Source organism: Aythya fuligula, chromosome 1, assembly GCF_009819795.1.
Source record: "Aythya fuligula isolate bAytFul2 chromosome 1, bAytFul2.pri, whole genome shotgun sequence".
In the NCBI taxonomy this organism is placed as follows: Eukaryota; Metazoa; Chordata; class Aves; order Anseriformes; family Anatidae; genus Aythya; species Aythya fuligula.
The window spans coordinates 74,611,965-74,634,560 of record NC_045559.1 but is presented as its reverse complement, the minus strand read 5'-3'; the positions used below and the strand labels follow the sequence as shown (position 1 = coordinate 74,634,560).

Here is a 22,596-nt window from a genome sequence, read left to right as displayed (position 1 = left end):
TTCTGGATGACATCCAGTGAAAATGAATAGACACAACAATTTTTTTTTCCCATGGCACAGATGACTGGATCTATAGGATAAGGGTCATTCAGTGAACAAGAGTTATTTCTATGTATAAATAGAGGGAATCAAGCCAGCTTTTCTTATTTTCACAGAGATTTAGTAAAACAAACCAAAAAGGATAAATACCCTTCAACTTTCCTGGTGACTCTGACTTTAATACATGACAAACTCTAACAGAATGAACACCCAAGTGAGTGAGAGGACATCTGACAGTACCTCTAACATTATGGATAATCAGGGAGATGTACTGATGAAATTCCTTAAACTTAAGGTCATGAGAAAAAAATGGTAAAAGAAAGCTAATATGAATAGCAGAATGTGGGAAAGAGGTATTAACAAGCTACATCAAATATAATTGCTGAGGCCTATATACAACATAAACTGAAGCATGTCATCACTGGTGTTTCTGTTAGAAATTATTTCAACCCATTCTTCTCACCACTGTCAAACTTTAGTATATATTTGAAATGCAAATAAAATTTTAGGTCTCAAATAAAGAGCAGAAACAAATGACTTATTTCCAAGCTATCATGCTGGAGATGCTATACTTATATGGAAGGGAAAGAAGAAATGTTCAAAATTTGGATCAAGTCTTCATGATCATATTGATCCTACAGGCTATTTTCCACAGTTTTTGTCTCGGTGAAAGGTAATCTCACCTTATTTAATGCTCCCTTTTTTTTTTTTTTTAATTCTTTTTATTTTCAGATTATTTTGGTATGTTTCTGATTTTTTTTTTTTTTTTTTTTTTTTTTTTTTTTTTTTTTTTTTTTTGTTCTGATGCAGGAGCAGAAAATCACTGTAAGACAAAGTAGTGTTGGGTAACTGATACTTCAGTTCCTTCTGAATTATGATAAAGCTCATCATTCATAACTAGACTTCACTAGAGTTTAAAATCCTACTTATATCCTCACTTACAGCCCTGCTTATATTCTTATCAAATTCCTACCAGAAAACTCAGACAGAAACGGAGATCTAAAGAAGAGGACATCTACTTATACAAGGCACTGTGGGACAGCTTATATTGTGTTTTTCCACTGTAAGATCCTAATTCTGTAACAGTCTCTCATGTAACTGCTCCCCAGATTGGTAAAAAAGAAGTAACCAAAATCATTACTAACATGATTTAAAAAATATCTACATTTTTACTAAATTAAAATATTTATTGATTCAGCGATAGTTCATTGCACTATGGGATATGTGCTGTTTCTAAGCACCCTATTAAACTAAATATCCTAATAAAAAGTACATGCTTGAGCTGTCAAGTCCTTCAGCACTGGATCAGAAGTGTTTACTAAGTTACGAGGTGAAGTTACAGTATTCAGTCCTTTAATCACTCCAGTGTCTAAGGATTTAGCAGTGAAAGATGAGTTCTCCAGGTTCTAGTTCTGCATCTTTTTAAACTACAGTGGCCACAGGGACTGGTCACTTCCTTTAAAATAAGCTGACATCATCAGACAAGACTTATTTGGTGTTGAATACTATTAAATGCCTGAAACTCAAAACACATTTATCATGGTTTGGGAACATTTCTACAAAACTAAATTTCATCTTTTTTATGAAATATGTAAAAGATAAACACTCAAAATGTAAGCCTCTATTCAAATCTGTTTTTTGGAAATGGTTGATTATTTCATAAAGCCATTCAAAAACTGCCTCCACTTTTTGTAGTTGCATTTTACCTCTACAATCAAAAGAACGTAATGTGATTTCAAAGGCATTACTGAAAATCAGGCAAATCTTGGAATTTTTATTATTTACTTTGGCAGCTTGGGTAAATTTCATCTAAAATCTAAAACAAGTTTTAGGAACTGAGATATGATGCAAACCAAAACAAACTTACATAGGTTTACATGACCAGAAGGGATACATCTGAAGATTATAAAGTAATATATGTTTTAGTGAGGTCACTGTCTATAATCTTTGATAGTCATGAGTTAGGTTCCTGATGACAGGAAAAGGCAAACATCAAGAAGGGCAATGGGGAGGCTCTGGGTAACTACAGGCCAATCAGCCTCACATAATAAAATCATGCTGGAAGCCATTTCCAAGAACATGAAAGACCAAATGATTTGAGAACAGCCAGCACTGACGTCCTAAGGGCTAATTGTGCCCGATTATCATGATCACCTTCTAAAATGACATGATCTGCTCTGTCCATAAGGGGATGGCTGTGGATGTTGTTCACCTTAAATTTCGCAAGTGCTTTGGTGTTATTTTCCATAGTATCCTTATAACCACAGTGATCAGAATGATTATGCACTGGATAAGTGGATAATATGTCAAGTAGAAAATTGGCTGGATCAGGGCTCAAATGATTGAATCAGTGGTACAAAGTCCAACTGGCAGTGTGTCATGAAAATTATCCCTCAGCTAGTGATATTAGGGCCAATATGTTTGTACTAACAATGTGGACATTGGGATGTAGTGCACTTTCTGAAAATCTGGGGATGTTACCAAATTGGGTGACTAGGGACTTAGGGCTGCTATTCAGAGGGGCCTTAGCAAGTTGGAAAAATGGACTGAAATGAACATCATGAACTTCAGTGAAGGCAAATGCAAATCCTGCATCTGGGATAGAATAATTCCATACAACAGAAAAAGCTGAGCATTTACTGGCTAGAAAGCAGCTTTGTAGGAAAAAAAAAAAAAAGAAAGAAAAAAAAAAAGGAGTATTTTCTGAATGGGATTCAGGTTTGTTTCCTCATGGCAATGAAGATAATCCACATCCTGGCCTGCATTAATACCAGCACAACCAGAAGATCAAGAGAAGTGATCTACTTGGCACTTGGAGTAACAACATCTGGAGTGCTTTGTCCAGTTCTGGGTGCTGCAGTGCAGGAAAGGCATGGACATACTGGAACAGATTCAGTGGAGGTCTACCAAGATCATTTTTAGGAGGTTGGAGCACATGACAGAAGAGGCTGAGAGAGCTGTTCAGCCCTAACAGCTTTCTGAGCCTGAATACTCAGAAGAGATCTTGTTTCTGTCTATAGCCATCTAATGCAGCAGTGTATAGAAGATGGAACCAGACCTTTCTTGGAGGTGCACAGTGGAAGGACAAGAGGCAACACATGTAATCTGGAATTCCAACTTGATACAAGGAAAAAATTGTTCACTATGACAGTATTCAAACACTGGAACAGTTGCTCAGGGAGGCTCTGAAATCTATATCCTTGAAGATGTTAAAAACTCAAATGGATGTGGCTCTAAGCGACCTGGTATAGTTGGCCTTTGACCAGCAGGTCAGATTAGATGATCTCCAGGGTCCCTTCCAACTTACGTGAGTCTACGATTCAGCTATTCAAAAGAGACTAAAGAAGTTGAGTTTCACTTTTACTTCACGTTATTTATTTCTGATAAAGAATATTGAAGGGGTAGAGGGAGAAGGACCATGAACACAGAAAGGAGTATGTCAAATTCATATCTACTCAATATCCTATTCAAGCATCTCTTTGGAATCTGATATGTTCATATTTCTGATAGGTAATGCTCATGTTCTGAAAGTTGGAGCATGGAATTAGAGACCTAAACTTCTTCCCTAGTCTCACATAAGCTGCTATGTTTTCCCTGGCAAATTATTTGTGCTGGAGCTCACAAGACATTTTGTGATATATTAGTCTCTTCATGTAAAACAGGGGCAGTATTTCCTACACTTATAAGATCTTCTGAAATTCATTAGCACACATCATCTTGAAACATTAAATACCATTGCTTTTATTACTACAAATAGTACAGAAATTGCTACCAGTAGTACAGAAATTAAAAGCGAGCCCTGGCACTCCCAAGTCTTAATTTACTTTTTGCCCTGATCATATATATTCCTCTTTAAATGTAACTTTTTACAGGGATAAGAGAATCCCTGTAAAATCTTTTCAATCCACTCTGAAGTTCATTTAATTAGCATAATATGCAGCAGGATTCATATAAGAAAGCTTCATCTAACAGATGAAGGTGTTTCTGCTTTGTCCTAACCAAGGTCAATCATTTTGCATTAGCACTAATTATGTTGTACATAAAAAAATAACCCTACACTCTGGAATGTGTGTATACATCTGTAGATATATGCAAAACTCCCCTTTCCAAGTCTCAGTCAACCTATCAAAGCATTTGGTGTACTATTCAGCGTGATAAAAATTTGCTTAAGATAATATAAAACTTTCAAATGATTATCTTACAGGATAAAAAGGTTTAAAAAACTAAAAATGCAGTACTTGGCTATAAGAAATGAAGTAAAGAAGTAACAAGGAATTGATCGTGTTTTTTTAAGAAGACCTAAAAATTCACATGGTACACAAGTGTTAGGCAGGTAAGCAGGTAACTGATGAATTTAAAATTTTATAAAGAGCTGAGGTCCCTATTAGCACTGAAAAGGTGCAATCCTGCTTGTCCCACAAGAAGGTTGAGCCAGACGGCAGTCACAAAGAGCCCTCAGAAAAAGATGTTGAATATAACTTGGGTTTACAGTATTACTGTTCAAAAGCACAAGTGCTGATCTGCAGCCAATGCACCACTGTGTGGGCTACCAAGACACCAGTCAGTGTAGTGTATTTTTGCTGTGTAGACCAGTGCAGGTCTACACAGTATCCTGAAAAAGAAAAAAGACAGATGAATGCTGTGTGGATCTCAGCGTGGAGGATGATGATCGTAATTGCATGTTATTACCAGAGTTTATAAGAAGTGTAAAAACATTGCACTAGTAATCATTGTCAGTTCCCTTTTTCTCATCAATATGCAGCTCTATCCCAAAGGCACCATAAGGCATGAAAGGAAGACCAAGCTATCTAGCAACAAGGAGTTTCGTTTGGAGATATTGAGAATTGGTTCTCTGATCTCTTCAGTTACCCAGCATGACAGCCTGCAGTCAGAAGGATCGAGAAGCCCTATGTGTTATCATTCTCTTGCTCACAAAACAATGACTGGAAAGAGCAGGGAACAACTGTAAATCAAAGAGCTGTTCTCAATAATGTGTGTATGAACATGCAAAGAAGACTTAACAGAAAACCAAAAGTAGCCAGCAGTAGTGAAAAAAAAAAAAAAAAAAACAGAAATCATACATAGGGTCAAGTGAAAATGGAGAGAGAAGCCACTCAAGTCATCACCTACATCCAATGAAGTCTTGCAGCAGCTGCTGTCTTGATCCATCTTTCTCTTTGGAAAAGCACAAGAGAGGGGACAGTTAACAGTACACCCTTCCACAGAATAAGTTGTTCTTGGAAGAAATGAAAAAATTCTGTATAGCTAATGATTTCTATTTTATATTTTCTATCCTAAATCATATTCTATGATTTTGACTGACCTCTCTTCAGGCTTTGTGCAGACAAAAAGGATATATGCAGCAATGTGTAGGCAGTAAAAGATTAGGATTGGTCATATCTGCTGGTTTATGTCATCAAACTAAAGATGGTGAAATCCATATACTACAAAAGGTGCAGCACTGTCCTGGTTTCAGCTGGGACATAATTAATTTTCTTCAGAGCAGTCGGTATGGTACAGTGTTTTGGACTTAGGATGAAAATAATGTTGGTAACACTGATGTTTTAGTTGTTGAACAGCCTGGCTTCTGCATTGCCATTAAGTAAGCTGAAGGGGGTGGTAAGAAGCTGGGAGGTGACACAACCAGGACAGCTGACCCATACTGACCAAGGAAACATTCCATATCATACGACACCATGCTGAACAACAAAACTGTGGGGAGTTGGCTACGGGGAGGCTACTGTTGCTGAGGGACTGGCTGTGTATTGGTCAGCAGGTTGTGAGCAATTGTGTTGTGCATCACTTGTTTTTTTATTTTTTATTTCTTCTTCTTCACTTTCTTATTAAACCGTCCTTATCTCAATCCACAAGTTCTCACACGTTTACCTTTTTAAGTTGTCTCACTCATCCCACTGTGGAGGAGTGAGAGAATGGCTATGTGTTGCTTAGCTGCCTGACAGGTCACAACAAGCATGTACCCTCTTTTCTCACTGATTAGTAATTAGTAACTGATTTGAAGATAATTGCTATTGGAAACATGGAGAGGCAGGTTTGTGCTGATTCTCAAATTTAAAGGCGACTGAGGTGCTTAATGCTGCCTGAAGACACAAATCTGGGCAATGTCTGACTTTAGGACAGTAGGGAGAAGAAGAGATAGCAGTCCCTCAAAACAAAGAATTGTTTCCAAGTTTCCCAAATTTCTGTATTCTGTGAAGACTGAAATGGTGAGAGGTAAGTATGGCTGAAAGGAGGACATGAGGGACATGTTTTCCCTACCTAGTTTATATGACTGGCCAAACAATAACACTGCCCATAGTGCAAGTTAAAGCAGTCTAGCAGTTCATTGCCCTTCATTTGGAATTCACTTGCAGAAGCTTAAAGTTCACTGAGTCAGAAGAAATCTTAATCTGTGATGTAATATTGCCCAGCAAGTGGAGTGGCAAAAAGGGTTAAACCTACTGACAATCTCTGTTCCTCAGCAGATGTGCCATAGCTAAAGCAGTTGTAAACTGCTTCTGTGTTTGAGCCAAGAGATAACATGCTTACCTATCCTAAAACACATAAAAAGGTGCTGAGAAGGCCTAATCTTAAAGCATTAATTGTCATAATCTGTAATGATTCTTTGCATCTGGATTCTTAGCATTCTGAAGCCTTCGTAAGGCCTTCGTAATGACCCAACTGTGCCAGTTGCTATTATGTTAAGGTTAAGAAACAGTTATCAAAGGAAACAGTATGATTGTAAAGTATTAGAGCAGTTCTATAGGAGACACAGATCCTGCCCAGCTGAGTGGAACTGGCTCCCTCACTTTCAACAACACTAAATTCATCCAGTTTAACACACACACACACACACACACACACACACACACACACACACACACACACACACACACACACACACACACACACACACACACACACAGACACACACACACACACACACACACAGAGTACCTGAAATCAAATCATACCATAACTTTTAGCTACAATATGTCACCTTCTCTCACACCCAAAAAAAAGCCTGTGCTGACATCTCATTTTTTCACTTCAGGTCGATATCACAGCACAATCTCTAACAAACAGCTCTCTGTGAATTCCGCAGATATTAGATTTTTGCATAGTGCACTCCTCCACTTAACATTTATATTATGTAGAGGAATCTTAAGGAACAGCTTTACCACTGGTGTCATCACCGGTGTATGCAGGTGAGTTGCATGACCAAGCCTAACAAAGATATCTAACTGGATAAAATAACATTCAAAATCCCACTCAAATTCTGACCAAAAAAATTCTTTAAGCCCGAAACTTGGAAGACACTAAAGCTTAACTTGGGAAAGGTAATTTTGGAGGGAAAAGTTCTGTTGATTATACAGTTGAGCTAGCTTTTAAATAAGAGAGAATAAGCAGTGTGGGTAACAAGGCAATGAGACAGAGGACACGTGACAAGACTGCTGCTGCCATCCATAAAAAGAATTTTACTGCAAGTGGCAGTGCATGCAGCATACAGCATAAAATCAGGGTAGAAGGAAAGACTCAAAGAACAACAAGCACAAGGAGAAAATTAAACACACAACTAAAATAATTGAATTTTCAGTTAAGTCAGAACAATGTTATTCTCATGCAAATTATGTTCTGTGATGCTGAAAGGATAGAGAAAGAGCATTCAGAAGAGTATAATGAAAGAAACAAATAGCTGTGAACAGAAAGAAGGAGAAAGTGAAAGAGCTTCATATTCAGGGAATGAAAAACATGAGACAGAAAGGGTAACTTGCAGGATGTGGAATTCTTCACTCTGTTATGCTTGTCTCCTCATTTCGTTTCAATTTCATGATTGGTAGAATTTTATTTGCATGAAAATAGGATGAGAATTCTGTGCTGCCACACAGGGAATGTGTGAAGAAATGACTAGGTGAATCTTGCAGTGAATCACTAATCCTGCAGTTCTCATTTCAGAGTTTCAGGCTCATCTTCAGGGGAACAGTACACATTCAGGGAATGTCACTTGATAGATTGGATCAGGTGTTTTATAAACACTGGATGAGTCCATTCTGGTCACTTATAAATAGCACCATTAGTTTTTTTTCTTCTTCTTCTTTTTTTTTTTTTTTTTTCCTTTTTCTTTTTAATTTTATTTTTCCTTCTAAATAGGGAAGATGCATTTAAGAAATACCGAAATACCCCAAACATCACTAGGGAGCACTATCTCTTGACCTTGGACAAATCCTTTCATTTAAAATGGAAAAGCGAAACAATGGAAGGTATTGGTAGGAATTCTAGATAAGGTCAGAGACTTTATCATCAGCAAAGAAATGAAGAAAAGGGATTTTTATAGGAAACAGCACACCATTCACAAACTCAATTAATAAAAGTGTCGATAACTCAAGATGAAAAGATCTGCCCTTAGGAGAGAGAGAATGCATGAATAACCTCAGGGATTCCTTCCCCTGTTTTCTGTGATTTCATATAGCAAAGTAGAACTGATAGAAAGAGCTAAAGTGGGGTCTTGGTTTCACTGTTAGTAACTGACTTAGAGATTCCCCTGGCAATATACTTGTTAAGAACACATTTTAAATGCTTTGTCAATTAAAGAACAAAAAGGTTGTGATGCATACAGAGCAGCACATTTGGCTTTCTGACAGTGAGCGTTTTAAAATCAGATAAATACCATTCAGAGAAATAAAGACGCATTTTAAGTTATTTGAAAGACACCTAGGAGGCAGGACAACAGAGCTAAGAACTGAAGTAAATGCTGAAAAGGTGTTTCTGGCATTAAGTGATACTTGGTAGACTGTAACTATGATAGAAGTTAATTGCCTTGGCAGAACATTTGAAAATAAGCAGTAACTTGTCCATCTCCCTGCTCTTTGAGACATCTGGAAACTATCATTCCATTTTGAAAGAGAATCAAAAATCAATACTACAGAATCCATTTTTTATTTCACACTGGAACAAAACAACCTAAGCCTTTTGGAAAATTTCTAATGAAAAAACAGAGCCCATAACACTTTATTCTAATGGCATGGTATCTAGGTTATTACATGGCATGTTAGAAACCCTGGTTCCAGTTTCTATCAGTTAATGTTTACTGCAGCTGAAGAATCCCAAGCCCTTATCAGGCTATATTGGTTATCAAAATGGACCCAAATAGTAGAACACCTTCATAAGGTAATAATGAGGTAGTCTGAATTTACATCCCAATGTGTCTCTTGAACATGGGTGGTAGATCACCATGAAAAGGGCTTCAGTATCATTTTTTTCACAGCCCAAACAAGTGTTCAAAACAGAATACTGTGTCCAGTTTGTTTCCCTATTTCTGAAGACCACTCCAGGCAAAAGCAATAGTCTTCCCACAAAATTTTCTTTCAAGAAAAAGGAAAGGCTTTTGCCAGAAAACTTCTATCATATGGAATAATATTTTAGGTGAAGAATGCACAGCTTCAGTAAGTTCTACAGTTCTACAATATTCCTTCCTGAGCTGCAAAGGAACTAAATTTGGCTCTACTAGAGAGTTTTGAAATCCAGAAAATGGGGGATTTCTATATGAATTACATTGTGTGTTACAAAGTAATTCAAGACAGAGATTTGGCTTTGTAGAAGTTATTCACAGTGAACTGGTAGAGATCTTTGGATGACTGAAAGGGTGACCAGTGATTGTTTCCATACTGGTATGATGTTATTTTACACCTGGCAGGAGAAAATCACTTTAATTATGAGGCTGTGGTAATCCTAGTTAATTTTGTTGATTCTATTTCCCTGTAGCCAAGGAAGAACTGTACATCTCTTCTGGAAAGAAAATAGTGATTCAGAGAGATTAAGTCCTGAATTCCTAACAAACAAAACACCAGACTGGAGGCAACAGTTGGATAAGGTAAGCATAACAGACTAGAAAGTCTGCAAGAACAGTTATTCTATGATTCCTACAAAGCTTAAGCCATAATGCCTCCTGTCCTGGTTTCAGCTAGGATAGAGTTAACTTTCCTCCTGGTAGCTAGTAGGGTGTTATCTTTTGGATTTAGGATGAGAAGAATGTTGATAACACACTGATGTTTTAATTGTTGCAGAGCAGTGCTTATGCTAAGCCAATGACTTTTCAGCTTCTCGTTCTGTCCTGCCAGTGGGCAGGTTGGGGGTGCAGCAGGAGCTGGGAGGGGACAGACCCAGGACAGCTGACCCAAACTGGCCAAAGGGGTATTCCATACCATCTGACATCATGCCGAACAATATACATATATATATATATATATACACAGGGGCGGCTGGCCGGGGGGGACGACTCAGGGATAGGCTGGGTTTCAGTCAGTGGGTGGCGAGCAATTGCATTGTGCATCACTTGTTTTGTATACATTATTATTAGTAGTACTATTATCATTTTTATTTTATTTTATTTTATTTTATTTTATTTTATTTTATTTTATTTTATTTTATTTTATTTTATTTTATTTTATTTTATTTTATTTTATTTTCTGTCCTAATAAACTGTCTATCTCAACCCGCAGGCTTCATTTTCCTGATCTTCTCCCCCATCCCAGAGAGGAATGGGGGAGGGTGAGCGAATGGCTGTGTGGTGCTTAGCTGCCGGATGGGTTAAACCACAACACTACTTAATGTTCTACCAAGCTTATACTCTGCAGCATATACAACGATAACGCTCAGAATCACAATGTGCCATAGGGAGGGGCAGAAGTAAAAAGAAGACAGCGTACTAGAGAAAGTAGAAAGTTTTTATGTGTTATTCATGTGCACGGTCATACAAGGCATATATCCTTGCAAGTTAAGACATGAGATTTTTTAGCCTTAACACCAACATAGTGCCATAGCACCAGTTCTTGTCAGCTCTGGAATCCCAAGAATTTCCAATTGGACTAAGAGAAAGAAGGGGAGAAGGGTGGCTTACCATATGAATGTGCATATGGCAACATGTCTCAAGTAAGTGACCTTCATTTCTCCTCACGTGATTATCAATATGACATTTACACACCAGGTGTCTGCCCTGTGGGCGTCTGCCTTCTTGAGTCCCTGACTTATGTACATGTAAGCTTCCTGAAGGGAAATCTTGTTTCATCAGAAATGAGGAATGCAGAAGACCGCTCTGCTAAGAGCTGCATAGTACCTAGAAGCCTCTGAAGGAAAACTGCAGAAGCAGAGATGGTGCTTTAGATGGCCTTTCTGTTAACGTTAGGCACAAAATCAATGAGGTACCTTGATCGGAGGATGTTCAGCTTGCATGTGATGGTTCTACCCCTGCTTATTAACAACATGGCCTGACACCTACAGTGTGTATACATCTGATACCTACAGTGATAATCGGGGGTGGAAATAAGTATAACTAGGTACTGTTCTGCCATGGAGGCAATCAGGTGAGGGAAGAGTGCTCCTCAGGTTCCTGCTCCTAAACAAAACAAAGTCAAATCATGCTTGGTGGCCAGAGTAAATAAGATAGCTTTATTCTTAGATAACTGTGGTTTAGGAAAAAATAAACTGAAGATAAAAAGTAAGGTACCACTTTAGGGTTCAAATGGGTAAACCTAACCTAAGAAGGATCAGCAATACATTTATATCTCCCTGACTGACATACTTGGAAGTAATAGATAAAGGTTGCCCAGAGAAGCTGTGGATGCCCCATCCCTGGAAGCGTTCAAGGCCAGGTTGGATGGGGACTTGGGCAACTTGACCAAAGACCTGCCTGTAAGTCACTCTTAGGAAATCAGGGATGGAATGTAATACAGGTACATGTAAGCTACAGCCTGGAAAAGCTGGTCCTTGTTGGTGTGTATTAACAAATCACTTAAAGTGCTTCCTACACTGAAGAAGCAATCTAGGCAGAGGTAAGCTTCAGCAAAAACAAAGTCCAGAACATTTCCAATATACTTCACTGCTTATACAAGCACTTCAGTTGACAGTAAAATGGTTTGTAAGGGCTTCGGGAGCCAGCTTAGAATCACAGAATCATCTTCAAGGGAAAGAAAAAGAATTACATTCCTGTATCTGAAGCAGGCTGCCAATAGCCTTACTGATGATCCAAGAAGCCAGTGCCCAATGGCAAAACCTTTAGAAGCCCTGACTTACAATGAGATGAGCACATCTTGTGAAAGAGTGAATTTCAGTGCCCAGTTTGGGTGTTACGAAGATGTTTGTAGTGATGGTATTACTACCATTTGTACCATTATTCTGGCCTTTAACATGGAAGGGAAATTACTGCACTTCTTTAAGTTCAAGGCAGGATCAATGCAATCAGTGCTCCTTGTTCTTTGATATAATAAAAGGAACTTTGTATAACTGTCTTCTTGAGATAAGAAATCAGCCTTATACCTTCCAGAACCAGAGGAAGAAAATTCTGTTGCCAAAGTGGGATCTTACAACAGTGACCTCTGGGAAGAACGGAAAAGGTATACAGAAGGTGAGGGAGAGAAATGCAGAGAGCCTTTGCAGTGGTTCTGAAGTTACATGGGTTCAAGCCCAAATCAACCTGATCTGCTTGAGTAGCAGAGAATACAGGGAGGGAAATGAAACATGGTGAGAAATGGGTCAGGCCAACCTCTTCAAAAGTTCTGACCATATAGGAAGATAAGATAATAAGATATTAGAAATACCCTATGGGATAGGAGTTGGGTCATACCATGACGGTGTTGCTAAAGCAACTTGAGGATTCATATGTCTAGTAAGGTCTGTGACGACAATGCAGCAAGTGACTGTATTTTTAAATATAATTAAAACAAACAAACAAACAAACATAAAATTTCTTGCTTCTAAGAGTTGATGTAGACTCCCCAAAGAGCAAAGTATTACCTTTAATTAGGATATGAGGATTTCCTGAGACTTAAGACCAAACAGTGGCTCAGTATCCATAATTCTGGCAGACAGCAGAAGTCCATCTGGATGGAATACAATTAAAGGTTTCCCTCTAAAATGGCAACTGAAGTGGAAGTGAAGGAAATGTAAATAAGGTGTATGAAGATCAATATGGCAAAACATTTCACTGACAGGAGAAAATTCAGTGACATCTTTTTAATGAGAGAACTCTTTACTCTAAACCCAAGTGGTTTGCTAACAACAGGGGAGGTAAAAGAAAAGATGGAAGCCTGCAGTATTTCTCAATGTTATGAAAGAAATTGGATGAAAATTTCTAAGAATCACTGGATGGCTTTAAAGGAAAGTCTCTTGCAGATCATCTAAGAAGACCAGTTTCTTGTCTGCCTCACAAGACTTCAAAAAAAAAAAAAATCAGGCAGGAAGGAATGGGGTGTATATATCTAGTTTTCTCTATTTAAGATTTAGCTGCAGGTCACAAACCACACCATGACTAGGACACAGACCCTTCTAAGAGTCAGTATGAGATACTGAAGCAGCCACTCTTCCTGTAGGAAATTAGTGGCACTGGCACTCATATCTGACAGCAGTCGCCTTCTCCCAAAGTAATCTAACTCAAGACTGTTCTTAGCCTGTACTGATATTAAGTGTTATGAAGATCACAGTTATTTTAATAATACAGCAAATGACAGAGGACTAGTAGTGATCGTCTCAGGGCTTGTGATAGAATGCATCTTTCATCCGATTACTAAAATTGCATAGTCATCAACGTTTCCTACTTTTCCAAGACTGCCTGCAGCAGTCCATTTGCAAGAGCTGGTAAGGTTTTCTGAGGAACTTTCTAGTGCTTTCTAGAACAACTGTTTAGAAAGCACATGAAGAAATCTGGAATTTTATGGAAATGCACTACACTTTTTAAATGTAATAAAACTCTATTAAAAAATCAGTTATGGATTTTATGACTATCATAACGTAGAGTACAAATAAACAATCAGATAAGTCCCTAAATAGTAAGCTACCCACTCAAGTCTCAGTTTCTAATTAAATTTCTGTACAACCCTAGTTAATGTTCTTCTAAGGAATCACTTGTTCAAACAGGGGCTGTCCAGAAACTGTCAGCTCTTGGCCAATACCTGCTGATACAGGAGGTACTGAAGAGTTATACAATGTGCTTTGCAAACTGATTTTTTTAACTATCTCCCTAAACCTACTTACAGAGTCTATTTTTGTCTTGGAACTTGCAGGCCTAGTGTAACTAAGAAGCTTGTTTTCCATAATATCTTTTTAATTCTGTGCCTGAACTCTTGTAAGCATTGTGAACTTACTCTCAGGTTGGATAATTGCTTCTATCAGAGGGCAAAGTAGCGAAGCAGTACACTATGCTGCTCAGTCCCTCTAAACCACATTTTACATGGGCTGGGTAATCTCACTTTGTAGATAGACCTTGAGTACTGCATTTTCCAATGGTATATGGGTCCTTTCTATGATTTTTTACTGACTTCCTGTGCGATGATGGCTCTCACTGGAATTACAACTAGAAGTGTTACTACCACCTTTAGAAAGCAAGATGAGCTGCCTCATAGCTTTTGTCAGCTTAAATCAGTTTAAACAGGGCACCATTAAACAACAAATTTTTATGGGTCACTTGCTAGATCTGTGAACGAATTGCAAATTAACAAGCACAGATATTCTAAAAATAAAGGAACATATGCACAGGTGTTCACAAGAGGGAAAATATTTTACTTCAATATTATCATCTAATACAATTTCAGACTTAACAACACCCTGTGATTTCTAACATAGGGTCTGTCTGCTGTTCTATGATTAAGTGGATGGTTTAGCATGGGTGACAAGATATGACGTGGTATGAAAATTGTGCAAGTGTTGTCACCTACTGCAACTATTAGCCCAACAATTAACTCAAACTGAGACTTCTGGTTTTCCAAAGGTGGTTCTTCTAGATAGGTGAAGATGTTTACAGCCAGAGCTGAGCCTGCCAAGGGCTAGCAGGGCAGAGTGTGTTATGGGCTTACTGTTTTTAGGAAAGGAAAAAACAACCAGAAGGGAAAAGAGCAGAATCTCATCATGCCATAATCTCTTATGTGAGTGAAGAACTCCTATCTTGTAAACGATTCACTGGGTATATCTCATCAATGCTTGCTATGATTAAAACTAATAGAAATATTGTATGTGGTGTATAGGGCATCAGAATGGAAAATACAGAGTAATAAACCACTTGGAAGCCTCCAAACTGCTGGCATCATTCAGCAGTCTATGCAACCCTGTGTCCTTTGTCACATGAAAAGAATCTGGTAGAGATTCAGCCACTACCCTGTCAAGTTATCAAAAGGTCGTTCTCACTAATGGCCACAAAAGTAACATAAAGCACAAATACTAGCACAAAGGTAAGCAATGGGTTAACTAGAGAAACTAAAGAATTATCTTCATTGTCCAATGCACATCCTCATCTCTTCTACTCTCAGGCTCCACCAATACAGAAAAACAAGCCATGCTTTAGTCTTGAAAGAAGAACATAAGGAAGCTCACTAGTCACTAGGGAAAAAATCTTTCAGCGATTACTAACATAGTACACAAAGGAAATAAAATCAATTTCCAGTAATAATATTTAAATTTTTATCAAAAGTAGGCAAATTCAGTTGTTCGTTTAACACCACATATGTAATAGAACATTGTTTTATATCATCATCTAATTTTAAGTCAAAAGGCAAGTCTGCAACATGAGATTCTTTAGGAATCTTAGAGCAACACATACACACAAACACACACGATTCACATGTAAGAAGTAGCTTTCATAAGGTAAGTAAGGTTAATGGCAAAAGCTTCTTTTTATGCAGAAGAAACTGAACATTAATGCTTCAGCATTAGGAAAATAAAGTTTAAAAATGAGAAATGAAGTTGTACAACAGATGAGAACTTAACAAAATCAGTGACCTTTCAGCACAGATAAAGTCAGCTAAAAAACAAAAACAAAAAACACAAGCCAAATCAAAACCAAAAGGACCAAATGAGACCAAAAGAGAAACTCTCCCCCCGCCCCCCACGCACATACAGACAAAAGTGAGAGCACAACAAAGGAAGTGGAAGAAAAGTGTTACCCATAAGTAGCCGCCGTTTCACCCGCTTGTCCACATCAGCTACTGACGTGGCATTGTACTCAGAACTCTCAATTGCAGCCTCATCCTTCTCTAAAACACAAGTAAGGGACAAACATGGAGCAGTTGGTTAATCACAAGCCCAATTTTCCACTGCCTAAGACAGTTTCTTGGCATGGCACAGCCAAAGCCAAGAAGCAAGGCATGAAAGCACTAAATCCCCGTTAGAGAGTTAATTCCCTTAAAGACCCCAGGAAAAAAATAAAGGGAGTTTTGGGAAAGGAGGATGAAAGAGGGGGAGGAGGAAGAATGGTCAACTACAAAGTAATCAGATACATGAAGGTTGATTACTACTGGAGAACAAGGCAGCTAACATGAGTGCCCCAGAGAAGTGTTAATGATGGAAATTAAAATTCAAGGATGCTAGCTAAGCAAAAAGACAAACTGTAAAGTGATTCAGGCTAGTGGTGGCATCATAATCTGAAATTGGCAGGCAGAAGACCAAGACAAATGGAGAAAGCAAGAGTCCGGTGATGGATGGGCACGGATGCACCATAGTCTTGTACACATTGACACATCATGAAGAGAAACCAAACAACAGCATGCAAATTGAACAAAAACAACAACAAAAATAAACAAACAACAAACCGAACAAACACAAAAAAGATCAATTTGGGCAGTGCTGGTTGCCTGCTTGTCTATGAAACACTACTAGCTAAACATTCAATGCTAGAAAGGATGTTGCAAGAACAGGGTTTAGTAAACTTATAAGCATGCAGTAAGCAAGATGATGTCAGAAAAGGTCATTGTACAAGGTAGTCTCTGATGTCCTATAGGTAAGAGTTTCAGACAGCATAATGAGGACTTTGGTTATGCTTCATTAGAAATACACAGAAACAGTCAAAAGTGTGGGAAGAGGTGATCAGTAAGTGAAATAAAAATAAAGATTTCTCATACAGGAGAGCAAATGGAGAAGCAACAGCTTGGTAAATAAAATGATCTATACAGAAAAGGAATTGCTTTATTAGCAAAACAAAAACCAAAATGAAAATGGGGACTTTCACATGCAGCAAACATAAAAATAAAATAAAAGGATTAGTTAAGCAAAGACAAAATATGTTATACAAAGGGTCAAAAAGTATTTTTATGGGATTGCAGAAGTTTGCATTCTTGCAGTGATGCCTGGAATCTATACACCACTGAAGACAGCAAACATTGGAATCACTGAAGTGAGGAGGAGGAGGAGGCTGGCAGGTGTTTTTTTTTTTTTTGTGGCAACACTACATAGTTGAGTAGTAACAAGAGTTGTTTTGTTTTGTTTTTAACAAGTTCTAGATGGGATCAGGCTGCAATAGAGGCTTTTGTTTGATTTTTTTTTTTTTTTTCTCTGTAAATAATTAATGAACGTCAGTTATCAGACAAGACAGGCAATCAGGAACCATCACCAGGAAGCAGGTATAAAAATGTAAAAAAATAATATTAATAAAAAAGAAGTATTCTAAGAGAAAGAACTACTTAGTGGGAAGAAAATCAGCACAGGCAGTAATATGTGACTTACATCACAAGACCAAGGAATGTAACATGAAGTTATATGTATTACATTACAAAAATGGAAAAAAAAAAAAGAAAAGTAAAAAACAGGTGCAGTGCATACAGCTTTTTAAATCATTTTTTACATGCTGGATAATATAAAACATTGATCTGAGGATATTAGTGAATGCTAAGAAACAGAAAATCAATAATCCATTCAATATAACCTGCTCTCAAGGCCCTCACTCTTGCAAATTCTCTGCATCTGGAAATGCCACAGGCTTCAGGGAGGGTTATTTAAACAGAGGGACTGTAAGACTGAGTCCACTGTGTTAATCAAAAAGCTGAGAGATCCTGTAAGCTGAGACGCAGCTTGTCTACAATATAGCAAGGCAAAGACCAGTGCTGAACCTTGTTCAGCTCTGCCTCTGCCCATACAACTCTTATCCTGCCACACAATTTGTGCAATCAAATCCTTCAAAAGCAAATGAAGTTCTGTGCAGCCTCTGAGTTTTATGCCATGGATCTGATCAAGAGATCACTAAAGATAATTGACTGATTTCCATGGATTTTAGATCAAGTGCTTTGTCTTGCAGTAATGACAAAGGAGAGAAAAGATGACAAACATGTCCTTTTTTTTTTTTTTTTTTTTTTTAAAAAAAAAACTCAGGAAATTACTAGGAATTCATAAGAACTTAAAATTAAACAAACAAAAAAGTCAAAAAGACCACAATACTAATGAAAGCCATTATGGATTTTAGGCTCTAGCCTGTAAGAATCTTTGAATTCTAACTTACATTGTGCAAAAATATCCCTTTTTATTTAAAAAATGCAGGGAGTAGAAAGAAACAGTGTTAAGCAAATAATATATTTTATAATCATAAATGTTTGCATAACATCTCCCAAGATGCTTTGTCTCTTGAATGGCTTTCCTACTGATAATCTAATGAAAGCATATTTGCTACAAGTGCTGTAATTTTTAGAATCATAAAAAATACATCAGGGAAGAAAGCACATCACGATGTTTCATTTTCCACAGTAACAGCTTAGAAAAACGTGACCATTTTCCTCACCTTACTTACACAAGGAAGTCTGACTCATGAAAGTGAACAGAAGAGATGAACTTTCATACTAATTATGTAATGAAACTTTCATACATAATTATGAAAGTTCTACACCTTTTCATTAAAAAAATATTAGAGTAATGAAAAGAAATAAAAGTTAAAGAAGAGTAACAAAGGGATACTTCATTAGCAAATATTTTGACAAAACACACACAAATGCTTCTCTTTATACATAGCATGATCTTTGCTGTTATGGCCAGGAACTGCTGTTACACACTTCTCTCAGCAATGATGCTAAACTCCTGGGAGATACAAACACACACATGTGCACGCACACACACACACACACACACACACCTATGTGCACATATGTATTCTATGAGGAATATGAAATAAAATGTGCTGCAGAGAAGTACTTACCAATGCAGGTTCGGCCATCTGAATGTAGGGCATACTTCTGATGACAACCACACACAGGACCAGTATCAGTGTCATCACAGGTGTGTTGGCAGCCTCCATTCCCATAGTTACAGGTTACTAATTAAGCCCCAAATGAATGTGTATATACGTATATATAAATAAAATGACAATGAAACCAATTAGTCTTAAGGGCCTTTCAGAATACAGAAGAGCAGTAACAAACCAAGACATAAGACAACATAACATTCTTATTTGTAGTTATTTGCATTCTTTATTCTTTCTGAGCCACATTGTCTTAGTCACGCTCCTGCCTCATGCCTTACTTATTCAATCCATGAAGTGAAGAAAAGGAAGAAAGAAAAAAGAAGCATGTGCTGCTTTTCCACCAGTCTATTTTTATTAGTAATTTTAGCATGAGTGGTCAGCCAATTTCATCTCTTCCTAGCAGCTATATGCTTTTATGTACACATCTGTGATGTATGTGGCAGAAAGAAATGAGCAGTCTCCTAATACAGAGTCTATAGACAGACTTTCTCTTTTCGTTCTTCTTTACTTTCTAAGTAGAGGAAGCAGAGACCAAACAGCAAGAACAGAACCACATAAGAATTGAAATCTACTGTTTCAAGTACTGGTCCTCCTAGAGTAGAAGAACATTTTAAATAAAGCAGTTTTTTTTTTTTTTTTTTTCTTCCCTGAGACAAAAAATATAATGTTAATATGGCCCCACAGTGTACTGGTCTCTACTAGGGAGAAAGCATTGGAAAGGTCGCTTTTACTTACAAGCATACAGTGCAAAATTGCTTTTAGCAGTTAAAATGTTATCTATTCAAAAAAAATACTGAATATACATTAAAGCAAACATTTTTCCTGACAGGTACAGTTTTGAAGTTTACAAGAATTAATAGATTGATTTTTTGCCACTTGATGGATTTAATTTCTGACAAACTATTTTTTAAATATCAACCTGGTATACAATGGCTCTAATTTTCCCCTGTTCTGTTTAATCTTTTGCAGTCACATCGCTTGATGCTGAACAAGCCAGCTCTGAATTCACTTTATTGTCTTTATATACAGGTATTTTGGACTGGACTCTTTATGGATATATTTCTATTACCAGATACAGGGGAAATTCAATTTATGATTATATATACTTAGAAATTTCAGAGGACTTAGATATTCTGTTATGTTAGAGTAATTTAAATACTGACTGCTATTAATCAGAATGAAATTCCTCACATTGGTCTTCAGCAGAAATTTTCTCCTAGATAAGAGAGTTTATATAAGAGCCACGGTAGCAAATTGCAATATACCATAAAACTAAGATAATAGTTAACAGGATTTTAAAATTGGGGATCTAAATCTAAACTGTGCTTCTACTTAATCCAACAGAGCTGAACTCAAAATTTCCCAGTGACCTCAGTAACTCTGCTTTAACACTAGCTTCTTAAAATGAAGTAGACTGGAATTTCTAGTAATAGTATCGGTAATTGAAATATCTCACATCTGCTATGAGTGTCCCATGTGCCGAATAGTCATGCACTCTCAGTAACCACTGAAGTATTTTGCATAAAATGGAACACTTCTAGCAAAAGAAATTGAGGGAGACCACCTCACCATATCCAATAGAATTCCCATTAGATCTCTCAACAACATAGGAACCTCTAGTTTATGTGAACAGTCCTTGAAGTCTGGTTAAGGTCACAACAGAAATTGTCCCTCTCCTAAGTGAGTGTAGACCAGAGGCTTTTCTGGGTGCAAGCATTCTTGGTCCTTGACATTGTACAACCTGAACAAAATCCTTGTGATGTTGAGAGATAGTGAGAGAATAATCTCTTGGTGTAGTCAAAATAATCCCTAAGAAGATGGCCTGCCTGGATTCCTGCCTCTCCTTCCACGAATGCTAGTATTTTAGCCAACTGAAAAGAATGGCGGTGAGAAAGATGGACAGCAGCTTGATTTTTTTTTTTGTTTTTTTTTTTTTTTTTTTTTTTTTTTTTTTTTTTTTTTTTTTTTACTGGAGCCTGACAGTGCACTAGGCTGCAAAATGGGAATTGTGGGTCCAGTCCCACCAGATAGAGGAGGGAATTAATTCAAATCATAACAATCCTATGCTTCCAGAGAATTACATTAAAAAAGCCCTCCAAGCAGCAACCACCCTCGGGCATTTCTTCTCTTTCTTCTGTTGTATAACTAACCATTGATTTGCTTTTCTGAAAAAATACCTAAAGCAAACCATTCTACTTTGCATCAAATTGAAGCAACATTTTTTTTTTTCAATACACAGTAACAATTACGCTTTTATTTTTGATGCAAAACAAAAACTTAACATTTTTAGTCAATTCTTCCGTCTTAAAACTCCCACTTTTTCAATGCAGTTTTCCTGCTCAACATTATGCCTGTCCTCGTTCACTTCTTTTTCTCCACTCTTTGATTTGCAATTATTTTTGGTGTGTCTTTTTCTTGTGGCTCCCTCTCTATGTCACATGATGCGCAGAACAGTAACACTTTTTTGTTAATCTGGGAGTAGATGTAATACTGTTTTACAGCCTAACTGAAAGGTACAGTTACAGGCAGAGGATGTTTGAAATCAGGTGGCTGCAGGCTGACTGCAAATGTGAGCTGCTCTTCTGGCTGGCTGTGTCTGGGATGTGATCAGCCAGGGGCTGTGAGTGGTGCAGAAGGCAACTGCTTGCAGTATTCATGGTAAAGGGTGCACACTGGCAGAGCTAATTCAAGGCAAGGTAATTTTCATTTACCTATCTTCCCCTCCTTCTCAACCCTGCATGCCTCTTGGACTACTCAGAGATTCATTCAATGTTTCCACTCCTGTTGGACTGCAGTGCCATCACAAATTAACTTAAAGGTGCTGTTTATGCCAGATACTTAAATACATATATAACCAACAGTATTTTTATTAACTATTTTAAAGTGCAATCAGCAACAATGTGTACACTTCAGACAACTTGACTGCAGTGCAGTCAAAAAACTAAAAACCTCCACTCAAGTCTAAAAACCTCCACTGGAAGAGATGAAAGTATCTTAACACAGTTGCTCTGATCCACATAACATAATGGACTTTTCCTTACATTTGTCTGATGCTGTTTATAGTACATCCTGCAGAATCACACACTTGTTTTATACTTTCCTTGCATACTGAAGTTAGAGGAATACTGGTTCCTGCTCTACCCACTAAGTTAACGTACGATTTAGGTCAGTTCCTTTTACTGTCTCTTACAAATATTTGTAAATCATGAAAAATACTTAAGAGCAAAGGGACATCCAGATTGACTCCATTTTTATCAGAAAGCATTAAAGCAAATTCATGAGAAAAAAGTGTTCTTTTAAAAATTATTTCTTACAAATTTGGACTCTACAGCTATGCAACAGACTATGTGTGTGTTCATTAAGTTTGTGGCATTGAAGAGGCAAACGAAAAAGGACAAAATGGTAACTTCTGATGGACACAGATTATCTTCAAACACTATAAATCAAGTTAAAAGGATATAAAATACTAAGTAATGTTTTATTTTGTTTTACCAAAAGAGAGTATACATATATCTATTAGAATTCAGATACACTGATCCCCACATTGCAGATTTAAAACCTGAATGACACTACTGCTT

At 37.4% G+C, this 22,596-nt stretch overlaps 1 protein-coding gene across 2 annotated transcripts in view; it reads right to left on the bottom strand.

Moving 5' to 3' along the window:
• The window catches only part of SCUBE1 (signal peptide, CUB domain and EGF like domain containing 1), a 213,261-nt gene that overhangs the window by 74,771 nt on the left and 115,894 nt on the right, over positions 1-22,596 (bottom strand). The window contains exons 6-7 of one of the 2 annotated variants that reach the window (XM_032204498.1): positions 18,974-19,090; positions 15,963-16,052 (exon numbers count right to left, since the gene is read on the bottom strand). In XM_032204498.1, coding sequence (XP_032060389.1) covers positions 15,963-16,052; positions 18,974-19,090 — 207 coding nt within the window. The remainder of the gene's footprint in view (positions 1-15,962; positions 16,053-18,973; positions 19,091-22,596) is intronic. The other variant, XM_032204508.1, reaches the window with a different exon arrangement.